Source organism: Corylus avellana, chromosome ca5 (genome assembly GCF_901000735.1).
Source record: "Corylus avellana chromosome ca5, CavTom2PMs-1.0".
In the NCBI taxonomy this organism is placed as follows: domain Eukaryota; kingdom Viridiplantae; phylum Streptophyta; class Magnoliopsida; order Fagales; family Betulaceae; genus Corylus; species Corylus avellana.
In genome coordinates this window covers 24,218,800-24,245,404 of record NC_081545.1, presented here as the reverse complement: position 1 = coordinate 24,245,404, position 26,605 = coordinate 24,218,800, and the positions used below count along the sequence as shown (strand labels likewise).

Genomic DNA, 26,605 nt, shown 5'->3' with positions numbered 1-26,605 from the left:
ATTTTTTTTTTTATTTTTATATAACCGCTTACAAAACAGTTATGCGGTTAGCGGTTATTAGACGGTTATAACCACTCCGCTTGTACACTCCTAGAGGCCATGACCCCATATGCCAAAAAAAAAAAATTAAAAATATAATTGAGCAGTTACATTTTTTCTAAAATAATCTTGGTCTTTTTGTTTTTACTTGGGCCCCTCATAACAGATTTTAGCGACCCAATCCCCTAAAGTCAAATTTCTAGTTTCGTCTATGCATACAACATATACACTATTACATCCATAAAATCAAATTTTGACCATAAAATAACTTATATTCATTTCACTTAAAATAAAGAGTATCTTATTCTAGTATTTGTACGAGATCCCTTCTTATACATTTCATTAACTTTTCTAACTAAGTTGGTGTCACACCTCCACATGATAAAACAAAAAATAAAAAAGTTGTGCCACTTGGGAATAAGGAAAGGGGGTGGGTCTCTACTCGAAAGATGATTTCCTTAAATTAATTGTTTGAGCTGCTTGTAATTTGGATAGTCTCACAAAAATAGCAAGTGAGGGACTCACCTAAACATATCACTTATTTGGGCCTACCACATTGCCTAAAGTTTTTGATTTTTTGAACCTTCTAATTTTGTATGTTTGGGTCTTTTGAGTTTGGTATGAATCCAATTTTAAACCCTAAAAATAATAAAGAAAAAAAAAAAAGCTCCATTCATCCTTAAGGTATGACCTTTTTTTCAAATCGCTTCCTTACAATAAGAGGTTATCAATTTACTCCCTATAATTCAAACAAAAATTAAATAAATCCTTTAATCTGCATTTTGTCAATTTTACAACTTGTTGCCACGATTCAATCAAAAGACGATATGGATCCCGTTTGATAAAAAAATATGAAAGCAAAAGGATAAAATTACAAATTACAAATATAAATACATAAATAGACCAAATTGTATGGCGATGGTGGTGCAAGAAACTCAAAGAATGGCGTACGGAGAGAAGCAAAGGAGTCTAGAAAGAACAAGCTAACAAGTAACCAAGTAAATGAAGGTCATGGAAGTTGCATAGATAATGGGGTCCAAAGCTTGTGATGAGCCTTGTAAATAAAATTGAGGCCGCTAGGTAGTTTTATGAAGAGAATGTGCTCAGCAAGACAATGTATGTGTAAAACACGAGTAATTTTAGAAGTACTTCTTCTGTCACTCCATGAATGGGGTGACTTTTAAAATTACTGTTTAATCAAAATTCAATAATGATCAATTACAAGCCCAATAGTGATTTTACAAGCCACCTCATTTTTAGAGCGACAAGAAAGTGACTTCTATCATTACTCGTAAAACACCCAACCCGAGAGTGATAGGTTTGTTAACTATTGAAGTCTTCAAGGTGCAAACGCCATATATTAAAACACACCGAGCACAACTAACTTTAAGATAATATTCATGAGTAATTAATCATAAAAAAAATTATTATAAATTCAAAGTGCGGAAACATAAGGTCTAATTTTTGATAAAAACAAACTAAGTTTGAAAATAAATTTTTTTTTATTTTCTTGTGAGCACGGTGCACTTATTAAAGAAAACAATGGCACTAGTATTTCCAACCAATTTGAAAATAGGTTGAGTAAAAACATTATATTTGAAAACCTTTTTCTTTCAAAACATTATCTAGCTTTGAAAATAAAACATTTTCAAAACATTTCACTTTAAAAACGTATAGCTTATACATTTTGTTTATTAAAATTCTCGTTGAGTACGTTTTTCTTCAAACAGGCTTTTTGAGTGTTAAAAACACTTTTAGGTCCCTCAAACGTAATCCCAAACAGGCCCTTAGACCTATACATATTGTTATGCGGTCACGCCCTATAAGGGTTGTGCAAGCCTTGGCTCATAAAAATTTCAACCAATTTATATGCCCAAACTTTTTTCTTTACTTTTCTTAAACTTTATCTCATAAATTGGGAAGTATGAAATAGGTTTTTTCTTTTTTTTCTCTCATAAAACTTTCTTTGTTATCATGTGTTCACTTGACATTTAAACACTTGCAATTCAAGTAAAACTTTTTTCGTAAAATAAAATTTAGTTTAACACATGATAATCATAATCATTAAAGCATAACATGTATGTAACACCATGAGAAATTAATCTTTCTTGCATACCAATTCCCACCAAAATTTTTCCTGCCTAACGCACCACAAAATTTTCAAGCAGCTATAAAAGTGTGCCTGAGATGACAAAACATTGTTTTGTTGAAATGACATTTGCCTAACTATTTGCCATTTACTTTTAAGATGAATGCTTTTTTTTTTTTTTACATTTGGTGTCCATTTCATGAACATGTTCATTGATTTGACATTTTCCATCCACCATTAATTAAAAAAGAAAAAAAAAATTCATGCCTTTAATCCCAAATAAGTTAAGCCTCCGTTTGTTTTGGCGTAAAATGATTTTAATAAAATATTTTTCATATATTTTGGTGTTTGGTGTGACGAAAAATACTAGTCAACTAAAAATATTTTCGGTTTGACCGAAAAAACTTCTTTAATTTTCGTAAAATAATTTCTATTTTTGAAAACCGTAAATAATTTTTTGAGTTTAAACATCTCATTTTCAAATTGATGGATCCCACTCAGACGTCGCCAAGACCCTGATAGGACGTCACCGGGCCACCGTGGGGACCTCGTCGGGACCTGACCAAGACATTGGGACCTCGTCGGGACCCACTTGGGACTCGTCAGGACCCAACTGAAACACCACCAAGACTTTGCCCTATCACTGTTAGGACACAATCGGGACATAGTCGAGACCCTATAGGTAGCTGCCGGGACTTTGTTGGAACCCCTTGAGGACTTGGTCAAGACTCCACCATGACCCAATCAAGACCCCATCAGAACATTGCTAGGACGAGAAGTGCTACTCATTATAAATTTTATTCTTAAAAGTTAGTTCCAAATGATGTATTACCATCGTATGAGATTTATTATTTTGGGAAGTGTGTCACCAACTCATGGGATGGTGACACATCATTTGGGAACAAACTTTTGAAACGAAAATTTAGGATGTGCAGCATTTCTCTACTCGGACTTCGCCGAGACTCGGTTAGGCCATTGTTGAGACCTGGCTAGGACCCACCAAGACTTTGCCGAAACCCAGTCGAGACTTGGTCAGGCCATCGCCCAAACTTTACCAAGATCCATTCGGAACTCTACCAAAACACGGTGGGGACTCGTTGAGATACTACCTAGACTTTGTCGGAACTTGGTTAGGACCTGCCAAGAATTTGTTGGGACCTGGTTGGGATTTCATTGGGACCTAACTGAGCTATTGTTAGGACTTTGCTGGGACCCATTCGGGGCTCACCCATACCCAATTAAACCACTGCTGGGACCTGATCAGAATATTATTGTAATTTAAAGTTTAATATGATTGAATGAAAAAATATATAAAAAAATTGTGATTTTTTATACACGCTAAATTGCGGAAAATTTCTTCAAGGAAATTTTTTTTTGTTTGTTTAGGGTTTAATGTTTGTAGTGAAAAACATTTTAGTTCAAAACAAAATGAGCCTAAATTTGACAACCATATCACCTGCTGAAAAAAGAAAAAAAGAAAGAAAAAGAAAAAGAAAAAAGAAGCTCAGAAAAATGCCTAATGAACCCGATCCATGCCCACCACAAATAGGAAAGTATCCGACTATTTGTTTTGGACAGAGGTATATAGACCCGGTCTCAACTCTACGCTACCTTTTTTATGTCAAGTTTCCAACTGAGGGTTTTTCAAAAGCCGCTACTCTTCTTTAACCTCGCAACCCAAATCTGCAGCCTTCATCCACCACCGTTTTCAAGAGCTCCTCTCCGATCTTTCTCAGCAACAAACAAAATGGTAACGATCAGATGGCATTTTTTGTTTTTTCGTTTTTGAATTTGTTTTTGGCTCTTTTTGTGTTGGGTGCAACTTTTGATTTCTTCTGGAAAACTCCTGAATTTCTCAGGCGGACTTGGAGAAAAAGCCTGATGTAGAAGACCCTGAGAAGAAGAAGAAAAAAGAAGAGAAGGTTCTTTCTTTTTAATTTTTATATAGTTGTGGTTTCTGCTCTCAAATTACCACAAGTATGCATGTATATATATGTGTGTGTGTGTGTGTATTCGGATTGTTTTCTCGCAGCGTGAGTTGCTGATTGTAATGTATTAGATTATTTGCTCTCGTAAATTTTGGTGCCGCTGGCCGGAAGCAAAAAAAGTTTATTGTCTATAACAAAATGACAGTATATTTATTATTTTTTTTATAAAGAAGTGGACTGTAGGCATAGTAAATTAAGTGGTGATATGTTGGATTCGGAGAAGAAGAACCTCTTGTATGGTATTATTGGCTGGTGGTTTAGGCATTTTGGAAGTGGCTTTCGATCTGATTGCCGAACACGAAGCAAATGCTACTCTGTAATATCTTTTAGTTTGTTAAAAATATTTTAAAATTGATTAGGTTATTGAGAATGACATGGATGTAGATGGGGGACTTCTTTTTGCATTTTGATAGTTGTGAATAACAAAATCATTATATTTGGGATTGTTAATGCTTTTCTGGATTGTCTTCTGGTTATTTATTTATATATGTTGTCTTCTTACTTCTTTTTCCTTATTGTACTTTTGTAAGTAGCACATTCCTTTTATTCACTTATTTCCTCTTGAAGATTTATTTATTTTGATAAGTAATTTAATCTCATTAGAAAAGCACAAAGGGGCACAACCCTAGTATACAGGAAGTATACGAGAGAACCTCTATTCAGGAAAAAAAGAAGAAACAAAGTTTAAAAAAAATCAGCAAAATGAGAAAAAGAAAACAATTATGTTCTGCTATCAATGTGTAAAGGGAGTTGAATATAATATTTTTCAGCTCTACCACCGAAGTCTCTATCTTCAAAGTTCTGTGCATTATGCTCTCTTCAAATACATAACATTAAACATAAAGGAGCCAACTTCAAAAGTTCCAAAATGTTATGACGCCACCCTTGACCTCCCCAACTCATCAAGAACTCTCGTACTTCTCTTGAAGAATGTGAACAAAGTGGATAGTAATTTTTCTGGAAATAATTTCATTTTATTCCTGAAAATTATTTTCTTTGTGGGATAATTTTTGTTTTTGAAAATAATCATTGGTCGGATTGAATATATCCTTTTTACCAGGCAAGGGAGAAAGAATTGAAAAAGCAAAAGGCTTTAGAGAAAGCTGCCAAACTGCAGGTAACAAGAAGAAATTATTTTGTGTAGTGTGGATCATATATTTGTATGCCATGCATTAGCGAAGTATTTATGTGTATGTAGAATGTATAAATTGTTTAGTATGTTCCATCTTGTTTTAGGCACAGCAAGCCTCAAATAATCCAAAAAGGAGTGAAAAGAAAATGGTAAAGCGTGGTGGGGAGGAAGAGAATCCTGAGGACTTTGTTGACCCTGAAACGCCTTTTGGCGAGAAGAAAAGAATGTCTCATCAAATGGCAAAGCAGTACAATCCTAGTGCAGTAGAGAAATCGTGAGTATGATGTTTTTCTTTTTGGCTTTTCTTGTATCAAATTGATTATAATTGAAGCTTTTGCAATCCTTATTGCTGATGTAGGTGGTATGCATGGTGGGAGAAATCAGGGCTTTTTGTTGCGGATGCGAAGAGCTCCAAACCCCCATTTGTTATTGTGAGTTTCTTGCTGATGTATTTAAGTTTGTTGCTGTAATCATGAGGACCTTTTTCTAATCTCTTTTCTGTTTCCCTACCATAAAGGACATTCTGAATTAAAACAAGTAATTATTGGTGGAATTAGATTAAGGACAACTTTCATGTACATCCTGGGTTGTTTTGACATTCACTAGATCGATAGAACCTTTGGGCTTGAAGAGTATGACTAAACTTTGCTGAGAAGTGATGGCCAAACTAATGATCACTGCTTGTACGTCTTTAGCAACTGGCTTGCCAGATAGGATTATATTTTTCACTCTAAAGTCAAAATTTCAATTCTTGTTGGGTCGAACTATGTTGTTCACTCTAAAGTATAAATTCAATAGCAATACACTTCATCAATTGAAGGGGTAATCCTTTAGGTTTTTTTTGATAACGAGGAACCCCTCCAAGGCAGGGCCACTTCGTGTACCCATCTTTATTAGGTAAACCTCGGACCCATGTAAAACGAGGGGTAATCCTTTAGTAGTGGTTGATGAAGTTAAAGTAGTGGCTCTTTGGTTATGTGGTTTGATTAAATCTACATTTTGCACAGGGTTGTGGTGTGGATGTGTTTACTGCTCTTTGTGAATTTTCTTTGACTATTTGTCAATGTTATTAACTAAAAACAATACTTATAAAAAAAAATTAACTAAAAACAATTTTTTTGTCAATGTTGAAGATTTAGGGGTTTAATGAGTTGCGTGTAGAGTATTCAATTTTTTTTTGATAAGTAAATATGATATAAAAGAGCGCAGAGGGGCGCAACCCACATACACGGGAAGTATAAAAAAGAGTGCCTAAGAGGGAGAAAAATGAAAAAGGAAATCAGAGAAGCTAATCCCTATAGGAGCTAGCCAAGCGGCCGTCCAGGAATACAAAGTAAAGAAGAAAAAATGAGTCAATTCCTCTATAGTCCTAGTGGATTCCTCAAAGCATTTAGCATTCCTTTCAATCCAAATACACCATATAAGACACAAAGGAATCATCTTCCATACTACCGCGCTTCGAGAACGTCCTCCCGACCACTAGCAATTGAACAAGCCCCTCACCTTGCAAGGCATGACCCAAAGCAGCCCAAACCGATCAAAAATAGTATGCCAAAGAACACTTGCGATCTCGCAATGGAGAAGAAGATGATAGACCGACTCTCCATTCTTCTTGCACATACAACACCATTCCACTATCACTAGGTTCCTCTTCCGCAGGGTGTCGTAAGTCAAAATTTTGCCTAAGGCCGCGGTCCACCCGAAGAAAGCCACTCGTAAAGGCACCTTAGTATGCCAAATGCTCTTCCAAGGAAACACCTCATGGTCACATTTGGACAAGGCCTTGAAGAGAGACTTAACCTCGAAATTGCCTTTCTTAGACGAAGACCATCGAATACAATCCATAGAGCCTATGGATATCTTGTACGAGTACAACCGGTCAAAGAAAGAAGAAATCAAATCCATCTCCCAATCTTGTACTGACCGCACAAAAATGACATTCCATTCGACAACCCCATTCCTCCAAATAAAGTTATCCTTCACCTAGGCTTCTTTGTGTCTGGCTATGCTAAACAAAGACGGGAAAGCATGCTTCAAAGAGGAGTCCCCACACCAAATATCCTGCCAAAAACGAACTTTTGAACCCACCCCCACGTCGTAACGAATACCTTTGGCAAAAAAATTCTAACCTTGACGAATGTGCTTCCATAAGCCCACACCATGGGAACCCGAAACCTCCTTAGTGCACCAACCACCCTCCTGATCTTCATATTTAGCTTTGATAACCTTATACCATAGAACCTCACTCTCATTAACATATTTCCAAAGCCATTTACCCAGGAGAGCTTGATTAAATTGATGCAACTTACGAATGCCAAGCCCACCGCACCGAAGGGGAAGCCCACTGTACCGAAGGGGAATGAAACAATTAAAAAAAAACTACAAACATAGAGAATCAACTCAGTTAAGTTATTTACATATTGCCAATACATGTGCTTCTGTACACAGTCCAGTTAATCTTCCTGGCCAGTTATTTGGCAATTCCACTATTAAAGCTACATTTTTATTACAATCTGTGCAGTCACCATAAAAAACTGAGACCATTAAGCTGAACTCTTCACTGGAGTAGCAGTGGCAACCATACCGACATATAATAGCAGAGCGCCTAGGGTTTTGATGGTGGTGGCATTGGGTTTTGGTGATAATGGGTTTGATTGTAATTTGAGTTGAGCTTGTCAATTTTAGTTGGTAAACAACAATCTCTTTGTATTTTTGTAACTCTATTTAAAAAAAAAAAAAGATTAAATGATGAACAATAAATGGTGCATAATGGTTTTCATTTCTTTTATTCGCTTTTAAAGGTAAAAGGTTTGGTCTCTTTCTGAGAAGAAAATTTTAAGTGATTGATGATTGCACTATAAACTTGTGAGTTTTCCTATGTAAATTACATTACTTATATATAAAAAAAAGGTTTTCCTATGTAAAAGAGCAGAAGAGATCTTTGAAGTATGCCAAGAAATATGGAAAGGTGTATTGATTAAATTGAATGCAAGTCGAGTTTAAGTAGAACCATATTTAACTGAAAGGAATAGCGTAACATGAGGAATGTGTTATAATTACATTACCAGGTGTTTCTTTTTGTTTTTTTTGAGCGATTACCAAGTGTACTTGAAATCATTAAAAAAAATTGGTTCTTTTTGTTTTGCAGGTCTTGCCACCTCCAAATGTGACTGGTGCCCTCCATATAGGCCATGCGCTTACTGCTGCTGTGGAGGTCTTGTTGTTGCCAAACTTTTATGTTTATGCTTTACACATTCCATCTTCCTTAAGGGTTTTTAGTATTAACTGGTATATACTGCACTCAGGATACAATTATTCGCTGGCGGAGAATGTCTGGATACAATACCTTGTGGGTTCCTGGGATGGACCATGCTGGGATTGCGACACAGGTCCTTCCTTTTTACATTTGACCAAGTTGTTAGTTAATCTCTTACATTTTTTATTTTTTATTTTTTGACTTTCTGTGTTACCTTCAACTGTGAGCATGTAGTTTTTTGCATCCCCATATTACTCAGTGACTAGTAGCTTTGAAACAGTTTTTTTTTTTTTTTGGGTTGGGGGAGAAGGGGGAGTGTTGCCGCATATTACTCAGTGGCGTCATGGCCTGGGAATGCTTCTGTGCATCCATCCTCCTGTAAGACATTTGGCGTTGGGCCTGGTGTCACATGTTACTCAGTGGCATGCTGTGCTGGGAATGCCCTCTGTGCATCCAACTTTTATATGTGATGTTCTTTCGGCCATGATCCTCATACATCTGGTCATCTTTTAATTGTTTTGTTTCACTTCAACATTCAGCCCAAAGACGCATCATAGTTGCTAATTTTTCTTATTTTTCCCCTGAGCAACAGTTCATTGAAAGCTATCCATTGCCTTTGCAGTCTGCACCTTATATCTTGCGCATCATTCTGATGTGGCTTTGGACTTAGTTTGGGTCTAGGGAGGACCATTAGTAGGTTGTACTTTATGCCTGCATGGCACTGTCAGGCTTTAATTCATTCTATGTCACATTACTTTGCCAATAAGCAGCTGTGGGCAATAGTCCATGTTTCATGTTTGCGTTACCCTTGCCACAAATCCATATTTGTACTATCTTTCTCAATGTATTTGAATATTCTTTATAGCATAGGATATTTTTTTTTTGATAAATAAAATATTATAGGATATTTTTTTGTCGATTGCACTACATGAGGCAGTTTTTTTTTCCTTCCTTCAGGTTGTCGTGGAAAAAAAGATAATGCGTGAAAGCCATTTAACCAGACATGATATTGGTCGTGAGCAATTTGTATCTGAAGTGAGTTCAAACTATCACTTACTAATATCAACTCTATCCCCAGCAGAAAAGATAGTTCCCTTTATGATTTTCATTTTATTTTATTGTTTAGTCCATTCTCACCTATATCTATTGTTCTTTGAATTATGTTGTGATGAAAGGTCTGGAATTGGAAAAACAAGTATGGTGGAACCATTTTAAAACAGTTACGCCGTTTGGGTGCCTCTTTAGACTGGTCTCGCGAGGTTAGTGCTTAGTTTGATGTAACTCATTTTTCTCGGCCTAGATAAAGCATTGTATTATAGATGAATTACTTTTTTTTTTTTTTCCTTAATTCATTCATGAATTTCTTATGACATGTTTGGCATGCGGAATAGACCCCTGGCACGAAATAGCTATTCTATTGTTTGGTTAGTTTTTATCCAATGGATTAGTCATTCCAGGAATCGCTATTCCTATTCCTCCCAAAAAGGAGAGGACTAGCTATTCCTTTCATATAGGAATAGCACATATCTTCCCACAAAAACCCTAAACAGAGAATGGAGAAAACCAGTTCTTCTGTGTGTGTGTGTAAAAATGGCACCATCTCACAATAATTCTCACTTTGAAGCGGCACCCTGTGTGTGTGTGTAAAAATGCCACACACACAGAGGGCGCCGCTTGTATGTTTCATGGATATGCTTCGAGAATAGTCTCCCAGAAATTGAAGTAAACAAACAAACTAAAATTCAACTAATCTCAAGTTTCCAGTATGCAATGAATACGTTTCCAATGATGCCTTCAATTGTGTTGTTAAGAGGCAATATGTGGACTCTATTGCCATATTTGATATCAGGGCATGGGTGAATCGAGATGAAATCACCAAGCTTGACTCTCAGGTTTGATCTTGCCACAGGTTTGATCTTGCCACTTTGTTCATCCTGATTTTTGGTTCCTCACAGGTTTCATCCCCAGTGACAATGGCCACTGTATCACGCCTTTTCTTCCCCTAGAAATTGACAAGTTATGATAAAACAACAAGAGATTAGCAAAGCATTACAAGGACTCTAAAATAACACAATATCAACAGGATTTTTATTTTAAAAGTTCAAAATTTTAACTAGAACAATAATCTATAACCTGTAGAAAGTAGACTAAAAAATTATATGTTAAGACAGGTACCACATTGTTGGTTAGAAATCTTCATGCATAAATTAAAGAAAAAAGTTCAGTTATAATATAACTGTTTATGTTTAAAAAAATAAAGAACAAATGTGCTTACAAATATATATTAGAATTGTATTATAAAGGTGTTTTAGAAAATTTGATTACAATATGATTCCATTCACCCGTGTATTGCATTGTACCATACAAAAAATACATATTCAGTGTTTTATTCCAATGTTACAATCAAACAAAAGAATAGGAATAACTTTTCCATTCTAGCTTCTTTCATTCCTAGAAATAACTATTCATTTTTCCAATGGAATAGTCATTCTGCGTACCAAACGTGCTCCTATTTTTTTTTCTTCCTCCCCTTCTATGTGTTATTTGCTACTTTTTCTTCTTTTCAGTGCTTCACAATGGATGAGAAAAGATCGAAGGCTGTGACAGAGGCTTTTGTTAGGCTTTACAAGGAAGGCCTTATCTATAGGTATGTTTAATCTCAAGGAAACATCTGCGTATTCTTTATCATAGTCGTCATGCATGTATTTTTAGAAATGGATTTGTCCATAATTTTTGAACCATGTTCTGCCTCTGAATTATGTTCAGTTTTCTCTACTCAAGTACGTTATTTTCTTTAAATAATTTGGGCTTTTTTCCTACAATATATGTACTTTCCTTAAGTTTGGTTGGTCTACTTTCTTTTTATTTGTACTTCTCTTTGTTTGCTTTTCGGAGTTTTCATATTAGATCCTCGTTTTTCAGAGATCTTCGTCTAGTGAATTGGGATTGTGTGTTGCGGACTGCAATATCTGATATTGAGGTAAGTCATGTCCTCTAAGAGACAGAATCTTTATATTGGATTGCTTCGTATTTATTAAGAACAAAAGGTATGTTCAATGGATTCTGAATGATCGAAGTTGCTTGGTCATATAGGTGGACTATATTGAAATCAAAGAAAGGACTCCACTTAAGGTTCCAGGATATGAGAAACCTGTTGAGTTTGGTGTCTTAACTTCATTTGCTTACCCTTTGGAAGGAGATCTGGGTGAGATTGTTGTGGCTACTACTAGAGTGGAAACTATGCTTGGGGATACTGCTATTGCTATACATCCAGATGACCCTAGGTACAGTCATCTTCATGGAAAATTTGCCATTCATCCATTTAATGGAAGAAAGCTTCCTATTGTCTGTGATGCAATCCTTGTTGATCCGAAATTTGGGACTGGTGCAGTGAAGGTAAAAGTTATTTTCAAGGCTAAGAAGGCTTGCATTAAAAGTTCTCTTTTGACTTCTCTGTTTCCAGGATGGAAAAACTTATGACATTGTTGATCCTGCAGATTACCCCAGCTCATGCCCCGAATGATTTTGAGGTTGGACAGCGTCATAATCTTGAGTTCATCAACATTTTTACCGATGATGGGAAAATAAACAGCAATGGTGGCTCAGAGTTTGCAGAGATGCCACGTTTTAATGCCCGTGAGGCAGTTACTGAAGCATTACAAAAGAAGGTATTCGTACTTTGGTACTCAGTCCTCAAGTAACTGAGGCTATAAAAAACAAATTTACATGAGTTACTATGGAAGTATTTTTCACTACAATATTGTCTAGCTAGCCTAAATACACAGTTAGAAAACAAATTTAATCCAAATGCACAAATAGTTTGCTCTTTTGGTTTTGATAACAATTATTTTTAATTTTTTTAATTTTAAAGTTAAAGCCACTCTTGGAAAAGAAATTGTAAGGTTGTCTCCAATATACAGTCAAAATACCTCCAAGGGTTTTTGAGGCCTCAAAGTAAATGGGAAAATTTCTCCCTACATGGTACTGTTATAAAAATATGCAAAATGCAGATGTTACAACAATTTCCATTTCTCAAAATCTTACCCAATTTGAGGCTTAAAGTAAACAGGAAATTTTTCCCAAAATGGAATCATTATAAAATCTGCAAAATGCTGGATTTGAGAATTAAGGAAGCAACCAGTCATTACCTCATCAGCCCTGTAACAAGTATCAGCACATTACTGCTGCTACCACTATGCTGCTGCCACCATCACTATCCTGCCACAATTACGCTGTAGCTACTATGTTATCCTTGACCTAATTGTCACTGCACCTTAGTTCACTAGGCTGCCTCTACAACACCTATACCCTCCACCTGAACTGCCATTAAATATTGGGACTTTATGCACTTTTACAAACAGTGAAGTTCTCTATTAGTTTCTATATATATATAATATTAATTTGGTTCTAGCTTTATCGTATAAATTTGAGTTACTTGATCTGCAAGCTGCCTAATGTTGTCGATCAAGTTATTTGAAAGTTTGGTTTGGCTTGATAGTCTTTCAATGAATTTTGGAGAACTCTTACTTCTATTTAAGTTGTCTATTCTATAAATTCTTGATTTATTCATAATATTGGTCCTTATTTCTTAACATCTAGTCTTTATTCATGTACTCTGTGTTTGTGATACTTATATTACTCGATGTTGTTTATTCCTGTTTATTAATATTCTGTCCTTCATGCATTTAGGGCCTTTATAGAGGTGCTAAAAACAATGAGATGCGTCTTGGCGTTTGTTCAAGAAGCAATGATGTTGTGGAGCCACTTATAAAGCCCCAGTGGTATGTTAATTGCAGTGATATGGCGAGGCAAGCTCTTGATGCTGTCATGGATGAGGAAAACAGGAAGATTGAGATCATTCCGAAACAGTATTCTGCTGACTGGAGGAGGTGGTCTAATATATCCTCTTACCTTGCTTTATAAGTTTCAGAATTTTGCATCATAAGAAGTAGATATTATCCCAAAGGATTTGCTATATCTACCAGAACATTCCTCTAAAAAGCAATGCAAAATATGGATTGGATGATGGTCCAACGTGGTGTTTCTTAGTTTATTATGGCTGATCTAAAATGGTTGAAGAATGTAATTGTTGCAACAGTCCATAAAATCTCTAAATTTATTCAAAAAGATGAAGTTCTTTAGGCATAGCCTTGGTGGGGGTTTTTCTGATGTTGAGTTCTAATTTGCCAGGCATGCTTCATTTATGTTGATTTTTAGCATTTTTATTTTTGATATTTTTATATATGATTAAATTTGAATATTACTTGGATCTTGAACATCACAGATGGCTTGAAAACATTCGTGATTGGTGTGTCTCAAGACAACTTTGGTGGGGTCACCGTATTCCTGCATGGTATATCACGCTGGAGGATGATGAGCTGAAGGAAATCGGTGCTTACAGTGATCACTGGGTGGTTGCAAGAAATGAGGAAGAGGCTCAGGAGGAGGCTGGCCGGATATATAACGGGAAGAAGTTTCATTTACGTCAAGATCCTGACGTTCTTGATACTTGGTTTTCTTCTGGTCTCTTTCCCTTAACTGTTTTGGGCTGGCCTGATGATACAGATGATCTTAAGGCATTTTATCCAACTTCAGTTTTGGAAACTGGCCATGATATTATCTTTTTCTGGGTTGCTCGCATGGTGATGCAAGGAATGAAATTGGGTGGTGATGTACCATTTAGAAAGGTATGTTGACTTTATCTTATTTATATTTGTACAGCCATGTTATGGTCATCTTTTTCCTAAGTTTCATAACACAGCTTACAATATGACCTTTGACTAACATTCAATCTAATATTATAGGACAGAAATTTTTTGTTAAATAAAAGTTCATATATGCCGGATGGTCCAATATAAAAGCATACCATATGTCTAAGGTGTAACAGCATACTGTAGACTATGTAAGGTTCTGGATTTATTCATATGGTAGTTGCTCTTTTTCCTCTGCATTATTGTATCAAGTTTGTGATTCATGCGAACCAATGAGATCTAGCTCAAAATATACCTTCTTCCCCTATAAGAACAGGTTGGATGTAGAGGTCGTAGTTTCAAGACTCATTAGGTGCAGGTGTAAATTACCAATAATAAAAATTGGAGTTTGAAGTTTCTAATTGTTTCCATATGTACAGAGGAAGGATGGCTGATTTCTTGTCAGTTTTCCTTTTTTTGTTCTTGGTGATTTGAGTAGTAATGTCTCGTTTGGTTCGCAGAATGTCTAGTCCATTAGAAAAGAAATAGCTACTACTGGGAATAGAAGAGTGGAATAAAATAGTTATTTCTATTCCTTAGTATGGTAACAACAATTAATCAAAATTACGAAAAACCACATATTTGTTTTTTCAAACTCATACTAAAAAAAAGCCTGAAATAAAATGGGTGGCCCACAGAAGCGGCCGCAGCCACCCTCGACGACCTGCGGGGTGGTTGCGGCCACCCCAGAGGAGCTCCAGTGGTGGCCGTGGCCACCCCTGAAGCAAATATGCCACCCCAAAATGCGACGGGGGTGGTGCAACCACCCCCGACCTCTTTTGTGGGTGGTCGACCACCCCCAATGGGTGGTCAATCAACCCACTTTATTTTTCATATTTTTTATTTTGTTTCAGTTTAACAAAAAAAATAAAATTATATGGGCATTTTTGAAAAATGTATTCCATTCCTTAAGGATTAATAGTCCCATGAGAATAAATTATTCTCAAGAATAGTTCGTAACCAAACAAAGGAATAGCTATATCGTAGGATTATCTATTCATTTCTAAGGGTCTATTCTGCAAACCAAACGAGGCCTAATGGTCATATCTTGTGGTGCATCATATTTGTCTTTTGAAATGGTGGCGGTGGAACTGGAAAGGTCCATCTGGCATGTCGCATATCTTGTGGTGCGTCATATTTGTCTTTGCGACTGTTTTCTATCAATAGTTGGGTGATTTGATACACCACAAGCATGCCGCATTCCTGTAACCACCATCGTTTTAGTTCTCCATAGAAAGCTTCTTTCAACAACACAAAACCACACCCCCAAAACCCGGCATCCCTATCAGCCCCAAACTTCCCATACTGGCAAACCATTCTTTCATTGCACCACCACCCAAACACGTGACCTAAAACACCCAAACACCCCACCATTAGCAAATCGTCTACCACAACACCCATTGCAATACCCCACCCACGCCAGAACCACCATATCACCCAACAACTACTGCTAAAAAATAAAATAAAATTCAGAGAACCCATCGCAACAGTATTCTTCCCCATTAGAGCCAACCCCGCCCAAAACTGCAAATCCACGCATCATTGCACCTAGCATATGGCTCACACAGCGCCACAACAACACAAGAATGAACACATTAACGACCAACATACTCAATGACTCCTTGGTTCCCTAATGTTGGCCCTCATAGAGCAACGTCTAGGCCTCAATCTATAGGCATCCTTCTTGTTAGCCCGCAACCTAGCTAGGTTCATTTCAACCACCTGCTCGGGTGCGAGGTAGACGTTGACCAACATCTCACCTGAACGATGACTTTGTAGTGCCTCTAACACCCACCTCGCCTGTGCACCAGTTGTCGGAAACTGCAACCACTGGAGCCGTGCCCGACAATGCCGCTTGCTCCCTTGTGTGCCCCTGATGTTGCACCCAACGTGATCAGTTCAAGAGGATAGTCGTGGATGTTTTTATTTTGGTTGAACGTGTGTTGCGAGGGCCTTTTGGTTACTTGGTAATCATTGTTCGGCATAGGGGCAAAAAAAAAAAAAAAACTCTCTTTTTTAGACTTGGAGGTTGGTATTGGATCCAATTTTTTTTGAGCTTATGTTTTCAAGCTTTTAGCATTTCAAAACTCGAGGTCGAGTTTTCTCCAACCAAGGGAGAATGATGTGGAATGGTAAGAGTAAATTAGGTTTTATTACTTAATTCAGTTATTAGTTTTAATTTATGTTTATTTTAATTTTCAAGAGTCAAAGGCGTTTTTGTAATTCAATAAATAGGCATTGCCCTAGAGTTTAGTTGCGAGTCTATTTAAGTATGCTTTGTACTCCAATGGTGGCAGACTTTGATGGCATAAAATTATGAGAAATTGATTATTTTATCCCCCCTCTTCTTTCTCTCTTTCCCTTAGCTTCTTCTCTCGTTCTTCCTTCTTCCCCTTTCTCTTTCCTTGACTTCTCTCTCTCTCATCTTTAACTTCTTTCTCCTCTTTTTGCCCTAATTTCACTGTATTGTTTTTATTATTGATTGTCCCACATCACTGTTTGGCCACCCTCAGCGGAGGAGAGGGATGGTTGCACAACCATCTCGATTTGGTTAATGCGGCTCCACAGCCACCTTTGACTAGGATAGAGATGGTTGCACGATTGGTCTTGGTGGCCGCACAACTACCTCTGATTTGTTGGGGCGGGCACGTGATCACCCCTCACCCCTCACCCCTCTCTGCCTTTGGAGGTGGCCTTGCGGCCATTGCTCTCGATTATTTTTCTTAGTTAACTCCTATATCCGAAATATTAAGTACTTGTTTTTTTTTCAAAACATTCCTAGAAGGTGTGAAGTTTTCTAAATTGTATTTCATTTTTTGAATTATTTCTTAATGGTTTTGAGAAAAGTGTGTTTTTGGTTTTGAAAGCCAAAAAACATTTTCAAAACCATTATTAAGCGAGGCCTTGATTATTTTCTATACATTATGCATGTTCCTGTGCATTCTATTATTATAATAGCTGAGGCGATGTGATCTGATTGAAGCTTTTTAAACACTATGCAGGTTTATTTGCACCCTATGATTCGTGATGCACATGGGCGCAAGATGTCCAAGTCTTTGGGAAATGTCATTGATCCGCTTGAAGTAATAAATGGGATATCCCTGGATGGTCTTCAACAGAGGCTAGAGGAGGGTAACTTGGATCCCAAAGAGTTGGCTGTTGCCAAGGAAGGACAGGTGAAAGACTTTCCTAATGGTATTTCTGAATGTGGTGCCGATGCTCTTCGCTTTGCACTTATCATTTACACAGCTCAGGTTCATTCTTGTACCCATCTTTTTTTCATCCGTTTGGCTGTTCCTTAAACTGATTTATTGAAGGTATGTTCATTTTGTCTTTCAGTCTGATAAAATAAATCTGGATGTCCTAAGAGTGGTTGGGTATCGTCAGTGGTGTAATAAGTTGTGGAATGCTGTACGATTTGCTATGAGCAGGCTTGGAGATGATTATGTTCCACCCACTAATGTAAATCCGGATGTCTTGCCATTTAGCTGTCAGTGGATACTCTCAGTATTAAACAAAGCCATATCCAAGACTGTTACTTCCCTGGAATCGTATGAGTTCTCAGATGCAGCAAGTGCAGTGTATTCATGGTGGCAGTACCAATTGTGTGATGTTTTTATTGAAGCAATTAAGCCTTTCTTTGCTGGGAACGATCCAAAGTTTGAGTCTGAAAGGAGTTTTGCTCGAGACACCCTTTGGTTATGTCTTGACAATGGGTTGCGATTGTTGCATCCTTTTATGCCATATGTTACAGAAGAATTATGGCAGCGCCTTCCTTCATCAAGGGACCGTACAAGAGTGGAATCAATTATGATATGCGAGTACCCATCAACTGTAGAGGTTAGTCTAGCTTTTTAATTTGTAAGAGAAAATTGAAGGCGCAGTTAAGCTACTATTAATATCTCTGACTACCTGATTGTAGAGGTCATGTAGCTTTTTAATTTGAAAGAAAAATTAGCGCATAGATATGGTGGACCATTTAGTTGGTTTACATAGATGTGGGGCCAACCATTTATTTGTTACAGGAAGGCTGTTCTTTGATCCAGAGGTATTCAGTTAGGTAAATTTGATTACTTTTACACATAATAGTAACAAAGTTGACACCCATCCCTGCTAACTTTTGACATGCAATATTCTTCATTGTGATGAAGGGACTGTTCCCTGTCACTATGTAAACTTCTTTTGGTAAAAAATTGTCTTGCTTGTTTTCTCATGGATTATGGCTCAATGGATGATACTTTTTTGTGTATTATATGTATAATACACTGTGTCAGCTGTCTGAAAAGTTTATAGAGGTATAGTAGTTGGTGTTCTCACTTTTTGATGGTCTTCTTATTATTCCAGTGCTGGAAAAATGAAAGGGTGGAGTATGAGATGGATCTTATAGATTCTGCTGTGAAATCTCTCAGGTCACTTGCAAATGAAAGACGTGAAAGGTACCTGGAATTGATTTTTATTTTTATTTTCCTTTTTTCATATTTTTCCTAGCCTTTTGTTTGCTCTCTCTCTAAAATAATGGCTAAATATATTTGTTCTTTCTCTTGGTTGAGTGCAAGTCTTATTTTTTCTCTTGATTTCTACTACGTTATTATAGTAGGGTATATAAAAATGATACCGACACTTGTTCCTAATGCAACCATGAGTTTCAGCTCGACTCAAAGCTTGTGAAGTGTTTTTTTTATTTTTAAAGTATCGAATGTCTATGCACTCTTATCATCTTTTGGCATAAGCTGGGATACAAGATGGAAGGGAAAGAAACCCTATGTTGATATTTGTTGGTAATATTTCCAACTTGGGTATTAAAGGTTTTGTCCTGATCTGTCCCAAAGTCTGTTTAAAAATTGAAAAATATTGAGATAATTCACAACGAATAAGATTGATACGAATCAAATTTAACAGAAAAAAGTGATAAATACGCGTAGGAGTGGGCAAAACCCGCCCAAACCGACCCGTTCTTGGTTGTTGGATCAAGTAAAAGAATGTCAACGGTATGTTCATCAACCCGTGTTCTGAATTGAACTCTCAGAATTCTCAGGTTGGGATGCCCCGACTCTATCATTTAGGAAATGGGTAATCCTCCCAAAGAAAATGTCTATCGAAATCAGCATTAGGGCTGTAGACCCCAGAGAGAGCCCAGACAAACTGGTCCAAAACTGATTTGAATTTGCAAGATAAAGAGGCCCACCTCCTCTTCTATGCACTCCACATCAAGTTTATCCCTCATTAATAGGATACCACTAGAGACTCCAGAAGCTGGTAGAGACACCCAACCCGTGAAAGGGCCACCCCACAAGCTCTGAACAATTCCAACTGTTATACTCTCCATAGTTTCTTGAAGACATACTCTCCATCTAGTGTGATTTCGCAATTCTATAATTGTTATTGGATGCACCTTGAATCAAAATCTAATCAAGGAAAATGAGATGAGAAAAGAAGATATGTTTGTTTTAACGTCTCTCTTTTATAAAGGAAGGAAAGTGGTGGCCAAACAATTGAGGATAGCGTCTAGGCTTTAGCAAGCACTTCTACCTTGTTCTTAATTTTGTATGTGACTTCAACTAATTTCTCCTTAGATCCTAACTCTTGTGAGACAAATTTCCACCTAACCAAACAGAGGGCTAGTGAAATTTAAAATTTCCATTCTCTTTCCTCCGTTCTGATTAAATTGAGTGCTAAATTGTAAATCTATGTAAGATTTTGTTCAATTCAACCTATAATAAATTTCACATTACACATTCCTCTAATTCTGTCTATGATGTTTTTGTCTTCAGGCGACCAGCTTTTGTGCTCAGCCGAAGTGATGCGGTTACAGAGATTATCAGCAGCCATCAACTGGAGATTATTACTCTTGCCAATTTGTCCTCTTTGAGGGTATGTTGCAAACTTTGCTCTGAATAAAGTGGCTCTGTTTATATTCACATTTGAGACACTCTTTATACTTCTTGTTCTTTCTTATATCCTATACATTTTTTACATACTGTAGTTCTCAACAATCAAGTGAATGTTAGAATACTATGATGACATGCAATCAATTAAGAATATTGTGACACATTACTTTAAAAATTTAGACATTTTTAATGTAATTGTTTTTTAAATCTTTGAGTAGCCACGCTTTGGCTGAAATCTTGATTGATCTTTGTGTACATTAGTTTCGTTTTCCATGAATTGAAAAACAAAAGTTCATTTTTTTAAACTGATTTGGGCTAGGGAGCAGATCTAATATTATTGAACATTTACATATTGCTTGTGACAACAAGCTCAGTAAAATTATTTAAACCTTGAACTGAGCCAAAGCTGAGCTTGAGCAGTTTTTAAAGTTCACCATTCTGAGCTAAAGCATCTGTTATCGCAGGTCTCAGCTCAGGTTGGTTTAGTATCAGTCCTCCTGGATGTCACATTTTTTTTTTCCCCACTGTGCGCCTTTGCTTTACTTCTGTTACTTGGTTCTTATCTCAAAGGGATTTCCTGCCCATTTCCTGTGTACTAAAGTCATTCTCCTTTCTCCTCTTTTCTATTTTTCCTTTTTTGTTCTTTTAATTATTTAGTCAATAGATCCTTTTCAAATATGAAATGAAAGATGGTGTGTAACACATTATTGCTTTTGTGAATTGGTACTTTTGCTGATCTTAAATCTTTTATTTACTTTTATTCTTGCCATATTTCAGAATACTGCATGTGGTGCCTGATCGATGGACAAGATGATTTTATTTGATTATTTTGCCCCCTTTTATTGTATATTTCCTCATGTTATTGAAGTCTTTGTTGCCATATGATTAAGTAGGTGGTTTATCTATTGTATTAGATGCACATGACAATTTGTTCCATTTGGTTGGAAAAGAAAAGTTCTTTATCATATTGTTTACTAACATATATACTTAAGTTGACGATTCAGCTGTGTGGCTTTCGATCAGTTTTTCAGTTGAACGGAGGTCAATGTTGCATATGCTACTTCATTTCATTGATCAAAATATTTCTCGCCTGCTTAATAATATCCTTATACAGGTAATTGGTGAGAGTGATGCTGCTCCAGGTGGATGTGCAGTATCTGTTGTAAATGAAAACCTTTCTGTTTATCTTGAACTTCAAGGAACTCTTTCTCCTGAAGCAGAACTCGAAAAGATCAGGAAGAAGATGGACGAGATTCAAAAGTAAGATTCTAAGTGGCCTACTCAACTGGGGGGGGTGCCGTCTTTGGTTTGAACTTCATATTGCTGGATGTTGGGAAGGCATAAAAACTGTGTAAAAAATTAAATAAAAATTTGTCAAAGAAAGGCAAATTTTGTCGAATATATTGTTCTTAAGTGAATTATTAATTTGAATTATTATTATTATTATTATTATTATTTTAAATTTTCCAAAATGTTGCAGGCAACATGACAAGCTGTCAAAGATGATGAATGTTTCTGGCTACAGAGAAAAGGTTCCTACCCACATTCATCAAGAGAATGTTGCGAAGCTAACCTCCCTCATGCAGGAGCGTTTGTCTCTCGAAGAAGCAGGCCAACATATTGAAGCTCAAGCGTCGAGAAATGGTCAATGAAGATGATTGACTGTTTTATTTGTCGGTTTTCTTGGCCTTTGGAACCTGAGAGGGACCCATTTTTGGTCAAAATGAAGCAAATGGAGATACCAAAAGAAGAAATTAAAAGGTCTGGACGACTGGACGTCATTGTATTTTCTGCAGGAGGCATTTGACACCGCCGCCTATTGTTGTTTATAATTTTATTATTAGTCGCGAAGAAATTTTTTGAATGAAATAACTAACCGTCAATTGTCTTTTTTTTTTTTTTTTTAACAAGAAATAAACATATTCCTCCATTGTTTTTCTTTTCTCCACAAATTGCAGTGGTTTGTGGATATTCCGGATCGGTCTTCTGTTATGTTATGACTAGATTATGTGTTAACGTCATGGAGCATTCATTGTTTTTGGAAATTTAATTATATATCAATGACGTGTTTTGCTCTTATCTATCTTTTCCCGCGTCATCCCAAATTCCAAGCACTTGGCCAATTCTCAATGGGCCACGTTTTCGTGGCACCTTCCTCCAAAATATGTCCTGCGTATTAGCTTAAGAAAAAAATAAAATAGTAGACGTATGCATTGAAAGTAATTCATTTCTGCATAAAAGATATGGCTTTGCCATTTATACTTTCATTTACATACAAAAGTATAGAACTACAAAGAACCCTTATGCATAATTAGCTTTTTTTTTTTTTTTTTTTTTTGGCCAAGCAATATACAAGGGGACTTGTGCATAGCATTTGACGCAATGTATATGACTCTTTTGACTTCTCCCTCCAACACAAATACTAAAAATTTGTTTTTGTTTTTGGTGGGTCCAACACCAATACTGTCCGGACTTAATCAAAAACAAGTACGGAGGAAAAGTTGGCTTCCCTAAACAACGAAAATCTCCAAGTACCCATTCTAGTGTACTCTAAAAACTATTCATATATTATGATTATATCATATATAATCACAACAACAGCAAGTAGGATCAAATTGAATAGCTCCACAATGGAACGTCCGCATCGGCTTCCATGTCATCCCCGCCGTACCCATCATATCCCACACAGTAAGGCGGAGGCAAGAGCATCCCCTCCGCCATATTTACCAGCAACCCCGGCATGTCGTAGACCATCTCCTCGTCCATGAAGAACACGGTCTCCGACGGTTGTCTTTCCTCCTCGGCATCCTTCGTCTCTGCAGGCCGAAACGCCTCAGCAGCCTCCGCAGCCGTTCGCTGAATGTCCTTGGCCGTTCCCGAAGCCGGAACCGGCAGCCGCCAAGCGGAGTCCGCGAAGTTGAGGCAGGCGGTGTTTCCCCTCAGCGCTATCGCCGCCACGTCGTGGGCTCGCGCCGCCATCTCGGCCGTGGGAAACGTCCCCAGCCATATCCTGGTCTGCTTGTTGGGCTCCCGCACCTCGCAGACCCACTTCGCGGTGTTCCTCCTCCTCACCCCCCGGTACACCGGGTGCCTCGTCTCCTTGAACTTCTTCCTCCCCGCCCGCTTCTTCGGGTTCCTGGAAGCCAGCCGAATCTCCTCGTCCGACAAGTGCGCCGCGCTAAGACTGCTGCTACTCTCAGACCCCGGCGAATAATGAGTGAAAACTTCCATCAGTGTCTGTGCGTGCTTCAGTAGTGGAGTGATATTATGATGGTTGTAGTTTGGTGAATGTGAATATAATGGTTTATAGTTTTGGTAGTAAAAAGCAGGAGAGTGTGTGTATATATACGTTGCTTTGCATTGCCAAACGAGAGGGAAAAGGTACGCACACACGGTTCGTGGTAAGGAGCCAGGCTGGGGGTGGTGAGGGGTGGGGCCCGGGGTGTTTTTTTTTGGCAACTGCTAAGGAAGCGGGGTTGAACTGAAGTACCAGCTGGATTTAGCCAAGTTGTGCGCTGGTGTAGGTGTGTGGCGACACGTGGATAATTTTGACTGAAAGCCTCAGCTTCGCTACTTTCTAGTCAAGTGAATGAATGAATGTACAGGTGTCAGAATCAGGGAGGATTCAAGGCTCGGTCCGCTCTGTCTCACTGTCACTTCCTGTCATTTATTTATTTGACGCCCCATTTAGGATATTACGGACGCTGACCCCCCGCCCCCCCCTCCTCGGGTCCTATCCATTTCTGTACTTGGGAGACAATTTGCTCCCTTTTTTTTAAAAAAAAAATTATATATTTTTCAACCATACGACTCGGTCCACCATTAAAAAATAATTAAAAAGTGATGCTTTTTATTAGGAATTTGCTTCAAATCGTGGCAATACACTAATATAAAATTATATAATCAATCATAAGTTATTATAATTATTTAATTTTGTGTTGAATTTATATAGAGTTTGTAAGTCATATAAAAAAGAAAAATGTTATGCATTTTTCTAGTCATATGTAGATATTATTATTTTTTTTAAAAAAAAAATGGTCAAATTGGCTTTAGTACAAAAAATTTGAAGTGTTTTTTCAGTGTTCTTTTCTTGGTAGATATAATTTGTTAAAATTTGATTGAAAAAAATAATGACTATTTTTTTTTTTCCGGCTTTTTAAGATAACCTGTAGCATCATTCTCTTATAAGAAATTATTAACTTTAAATGTCACATGTCGAGTTTAAATTATGTCATGACATATGTACAAAATTATATATAAATCAACATTAACTCGATTTATTAAATTAACTAGTTTGTTCTCTAATTTTTATAGAAACCGATTTATAAATTCAATGTTTGAATATCCATTTTTTTTTTTAAAAAAAATAATAATAATTTTGATCCGCTACTTGTGATAGTGTCGCATTCTATCCATCTGTTACCAAACTCATTTAGATTTGCTCACGTTTTTGAAACAAAAAGGTGAACTAAAAAAGAAAGAAAGGAGGTGGATAAAGAGAATATTCTTCAAAGTATCACCACGTGGAAGAAATTTAAATCCTAGATTGCCTACAGAATGATCCTGTGGGGAGTGACAGGTAGGCGTTTTTAGAACTTTCTAGGAAGGCACGATGTGTGCGCGTGACAATTGGGCAAGTTGCACACGTGACACACACGTGACACACTGAAAACAACGAACCAAAGGGAGGGGGGTGTTCACCTTTTGGAGATGACGTCACACAGTTCCCAAAACACGGTTGACAGTTAATATGGCCGTTTTTTGTTTTTGTTTTTTATAAAAAGAAAAGATAAGATAGAGATAGAGATATGATAATATGGCCGTTTCTTTATAGCATAGGATTTTTTTTTTTTGATAAATAAAATATTATAGGATATTTTTTCGTCGATTGCACTACATGAGGCAGTTTTTTTTCCTTCCTTCAGGTTGTCGTGGAAAAAAAGATAATGCTTGAAAGGCAATTAACCAGACATGATATTGGTGGTGAGCAATTTGTATCTGAAGTGAGTTCACACTATCACTTACTAATTAATATCAACTCTATTCCCAGCAGAAAAAATAGTTCCCTTTATGATTTTCATTTTATTTTATTGTTTAGTCCATTTTCACCTATATCTATTGTTGGTTGAATTATGTTGTGATGAAAGGTCTGGAATTGGAAAAACAAGTATGGTGGAACCATTTTAAAACAGTTACGCCGTTTGGGTGCCTCTATGGACTGGTCTCGCGAGGTATACTTGATTATTTTGCCCCCTTTTATTGTATATTTCATCATGTTATTGAAGTTGTGATGAAAGGTCTGGAATTGGAAAAACAAGTATGGTGGAACCATTTTAAAACAGTTACGCCGTTTGGGTGCCTCTTTGGACTGGTCTCGCGAGGTATACTTGATTATTTTGCCCCCTTTTATTGTATATTTCATCATGTTATTGAAGTCTTTGTTGCCATATGGTTAAGTAGGTGGTTTATCTATTGTGTAAGTTTTAATTATTGGCTAAATGTTCGATGATCGAAATGGATTCAAAGTGTGCCAAATCACTATGGTGTCCGGACGGGACTCATAGCCGTCGGGATGGGATTTCAAAATCGCACAATGAATTTCTCCCGAGAGCCTCGTCTGCAACCCCGTTTGCAAGTCCGTCCGAACATGCCGAGCCAAAAGAACGGAGAAAGCGATGTTGCCCTAGAGCCCGTCCGGACGAGCCCATTTACCGTCCAGACGGCCCGTAGTCTGCTAGGTTTAATTTAAATGTAATTGAGTCCTAATTAGACTAGGGGTCTTTGTATTATATATATAGATCTCTACAGATCTGTAAAAATACTAATTTCTGCATCTAGAATTCGCTGTCGTGTGTTAAAAGAGTCTGTGACATAGAGAGTCTGTTCTCTCTCTTAGAATGATTGTTTGTGTTTACTTGTTGATTGTTGAAGTGAAATAAATCGGAGTTCCGGTGAAGGGAGATCACGTAGAAGGATTGTGCCAACTGTCTCTGGAAATGGCTACTGCGGTAGAAGGCAAGTGGGTTGCTTGTCTTATACAAGATCGTGTCAGTTGCAAATGTTTTGTAAGTGTGAACGTCTTGTAATCCTTTATTCTTTTACTGAGTTAGTTGATTTCCTAGGTTTGGCTACCCCGGAGAGGTTTTACTTTTAGAGAGTTCTCTAATTGGTTTTCTCTTCGTAACCAAAATATTTGTGTTCTTTATTGTTCATTGCATATATGTTTTTGGTTAATTATTATTTGTTAGGTCAGATCTATTTCCGCATAATATTGTGTGAAACACCTATACATTAAGAATAGATGTCGTTTGGAGTCATATATAGAATTTTTAATTGGTATCAGAGCAGGTTCACTCTGTTTGGATTAATTTTCTGAGTGTGATCCTAAACTCCTCATAATATGTCTCACACAGTTGCACCTAACTCACTTCCCGTCTTTGACGGATCGAATTATACGTTTTGG

At 37.1% G+C, this 26,605-nt stretch overlaps 2 protein-coding genes across 2 annotated transcripts; one reads left to right on the top strand and one right to left on the bottom strand.

The window, feature by feature from the left end:
* Window positions 1-3,724: 3,724 nt before the first annotated feature.
* On the top strand, window positions 3,725-22,134 carry LOC132180470 (valine--tRNA ligase, mitochondrial 1). Its single transcript, XM_059593307.1, has 21 exons — window positions 3,725-3,878; window positions 3,988-4,050; window positions 5,177-5,233; window positions 5,353-5,522; window positions 5,607-5,679; window positions 8,397-8,462; window positions 8,554-8,637; window positions 9,462-9,539; window positions 9,680-9,763; window positions 11,072-11,151; window positions 11,427-11,484; window positions 11,598-11,900; window positions 12,002-12,172; window positions 13,194-13,393; window positions 13,789-14,191; window positions 17,257-17,508; window positions 17,594-18,094; window positions 18,599-18,690; window positions 20,026-20,125; window positions 21,257-21,402; window positions 21,623-22,134. Exons 1-21 carry the CDS (start codon window positions 3,747-3,749, stop codon window positions 21,792-21,794), a joined length of 3,285 nt encoding a protein of 1,094 aa, XP_059449290.1. The 5' UTR covers window positions 3,725-3,746; the 3' UTR covers window positions 21,795-22,134.
* A 375-nt stretch (window positions 22,135-22,509) lies between these two features.
* LOC132180471 (dehydration-responsive element-binding protein 1B-like) lies at window positions 22,510-23,406 on the bottom strand. The gene has a single exon (XM_059593308.1). It carries the CDS (start codon window positions 23,371-23,373, stop codon window positions 22,753-22,755), a length of 621 nt encoding a protein of 206 aa, XP_059449291.1. The 5' UTR covers window positions 23,374-23,406; the 3' UTR covers window positions 22,510-22,752.
* Window positions 23,407-26,605: the final 3,199 nt, after the last annotated feature.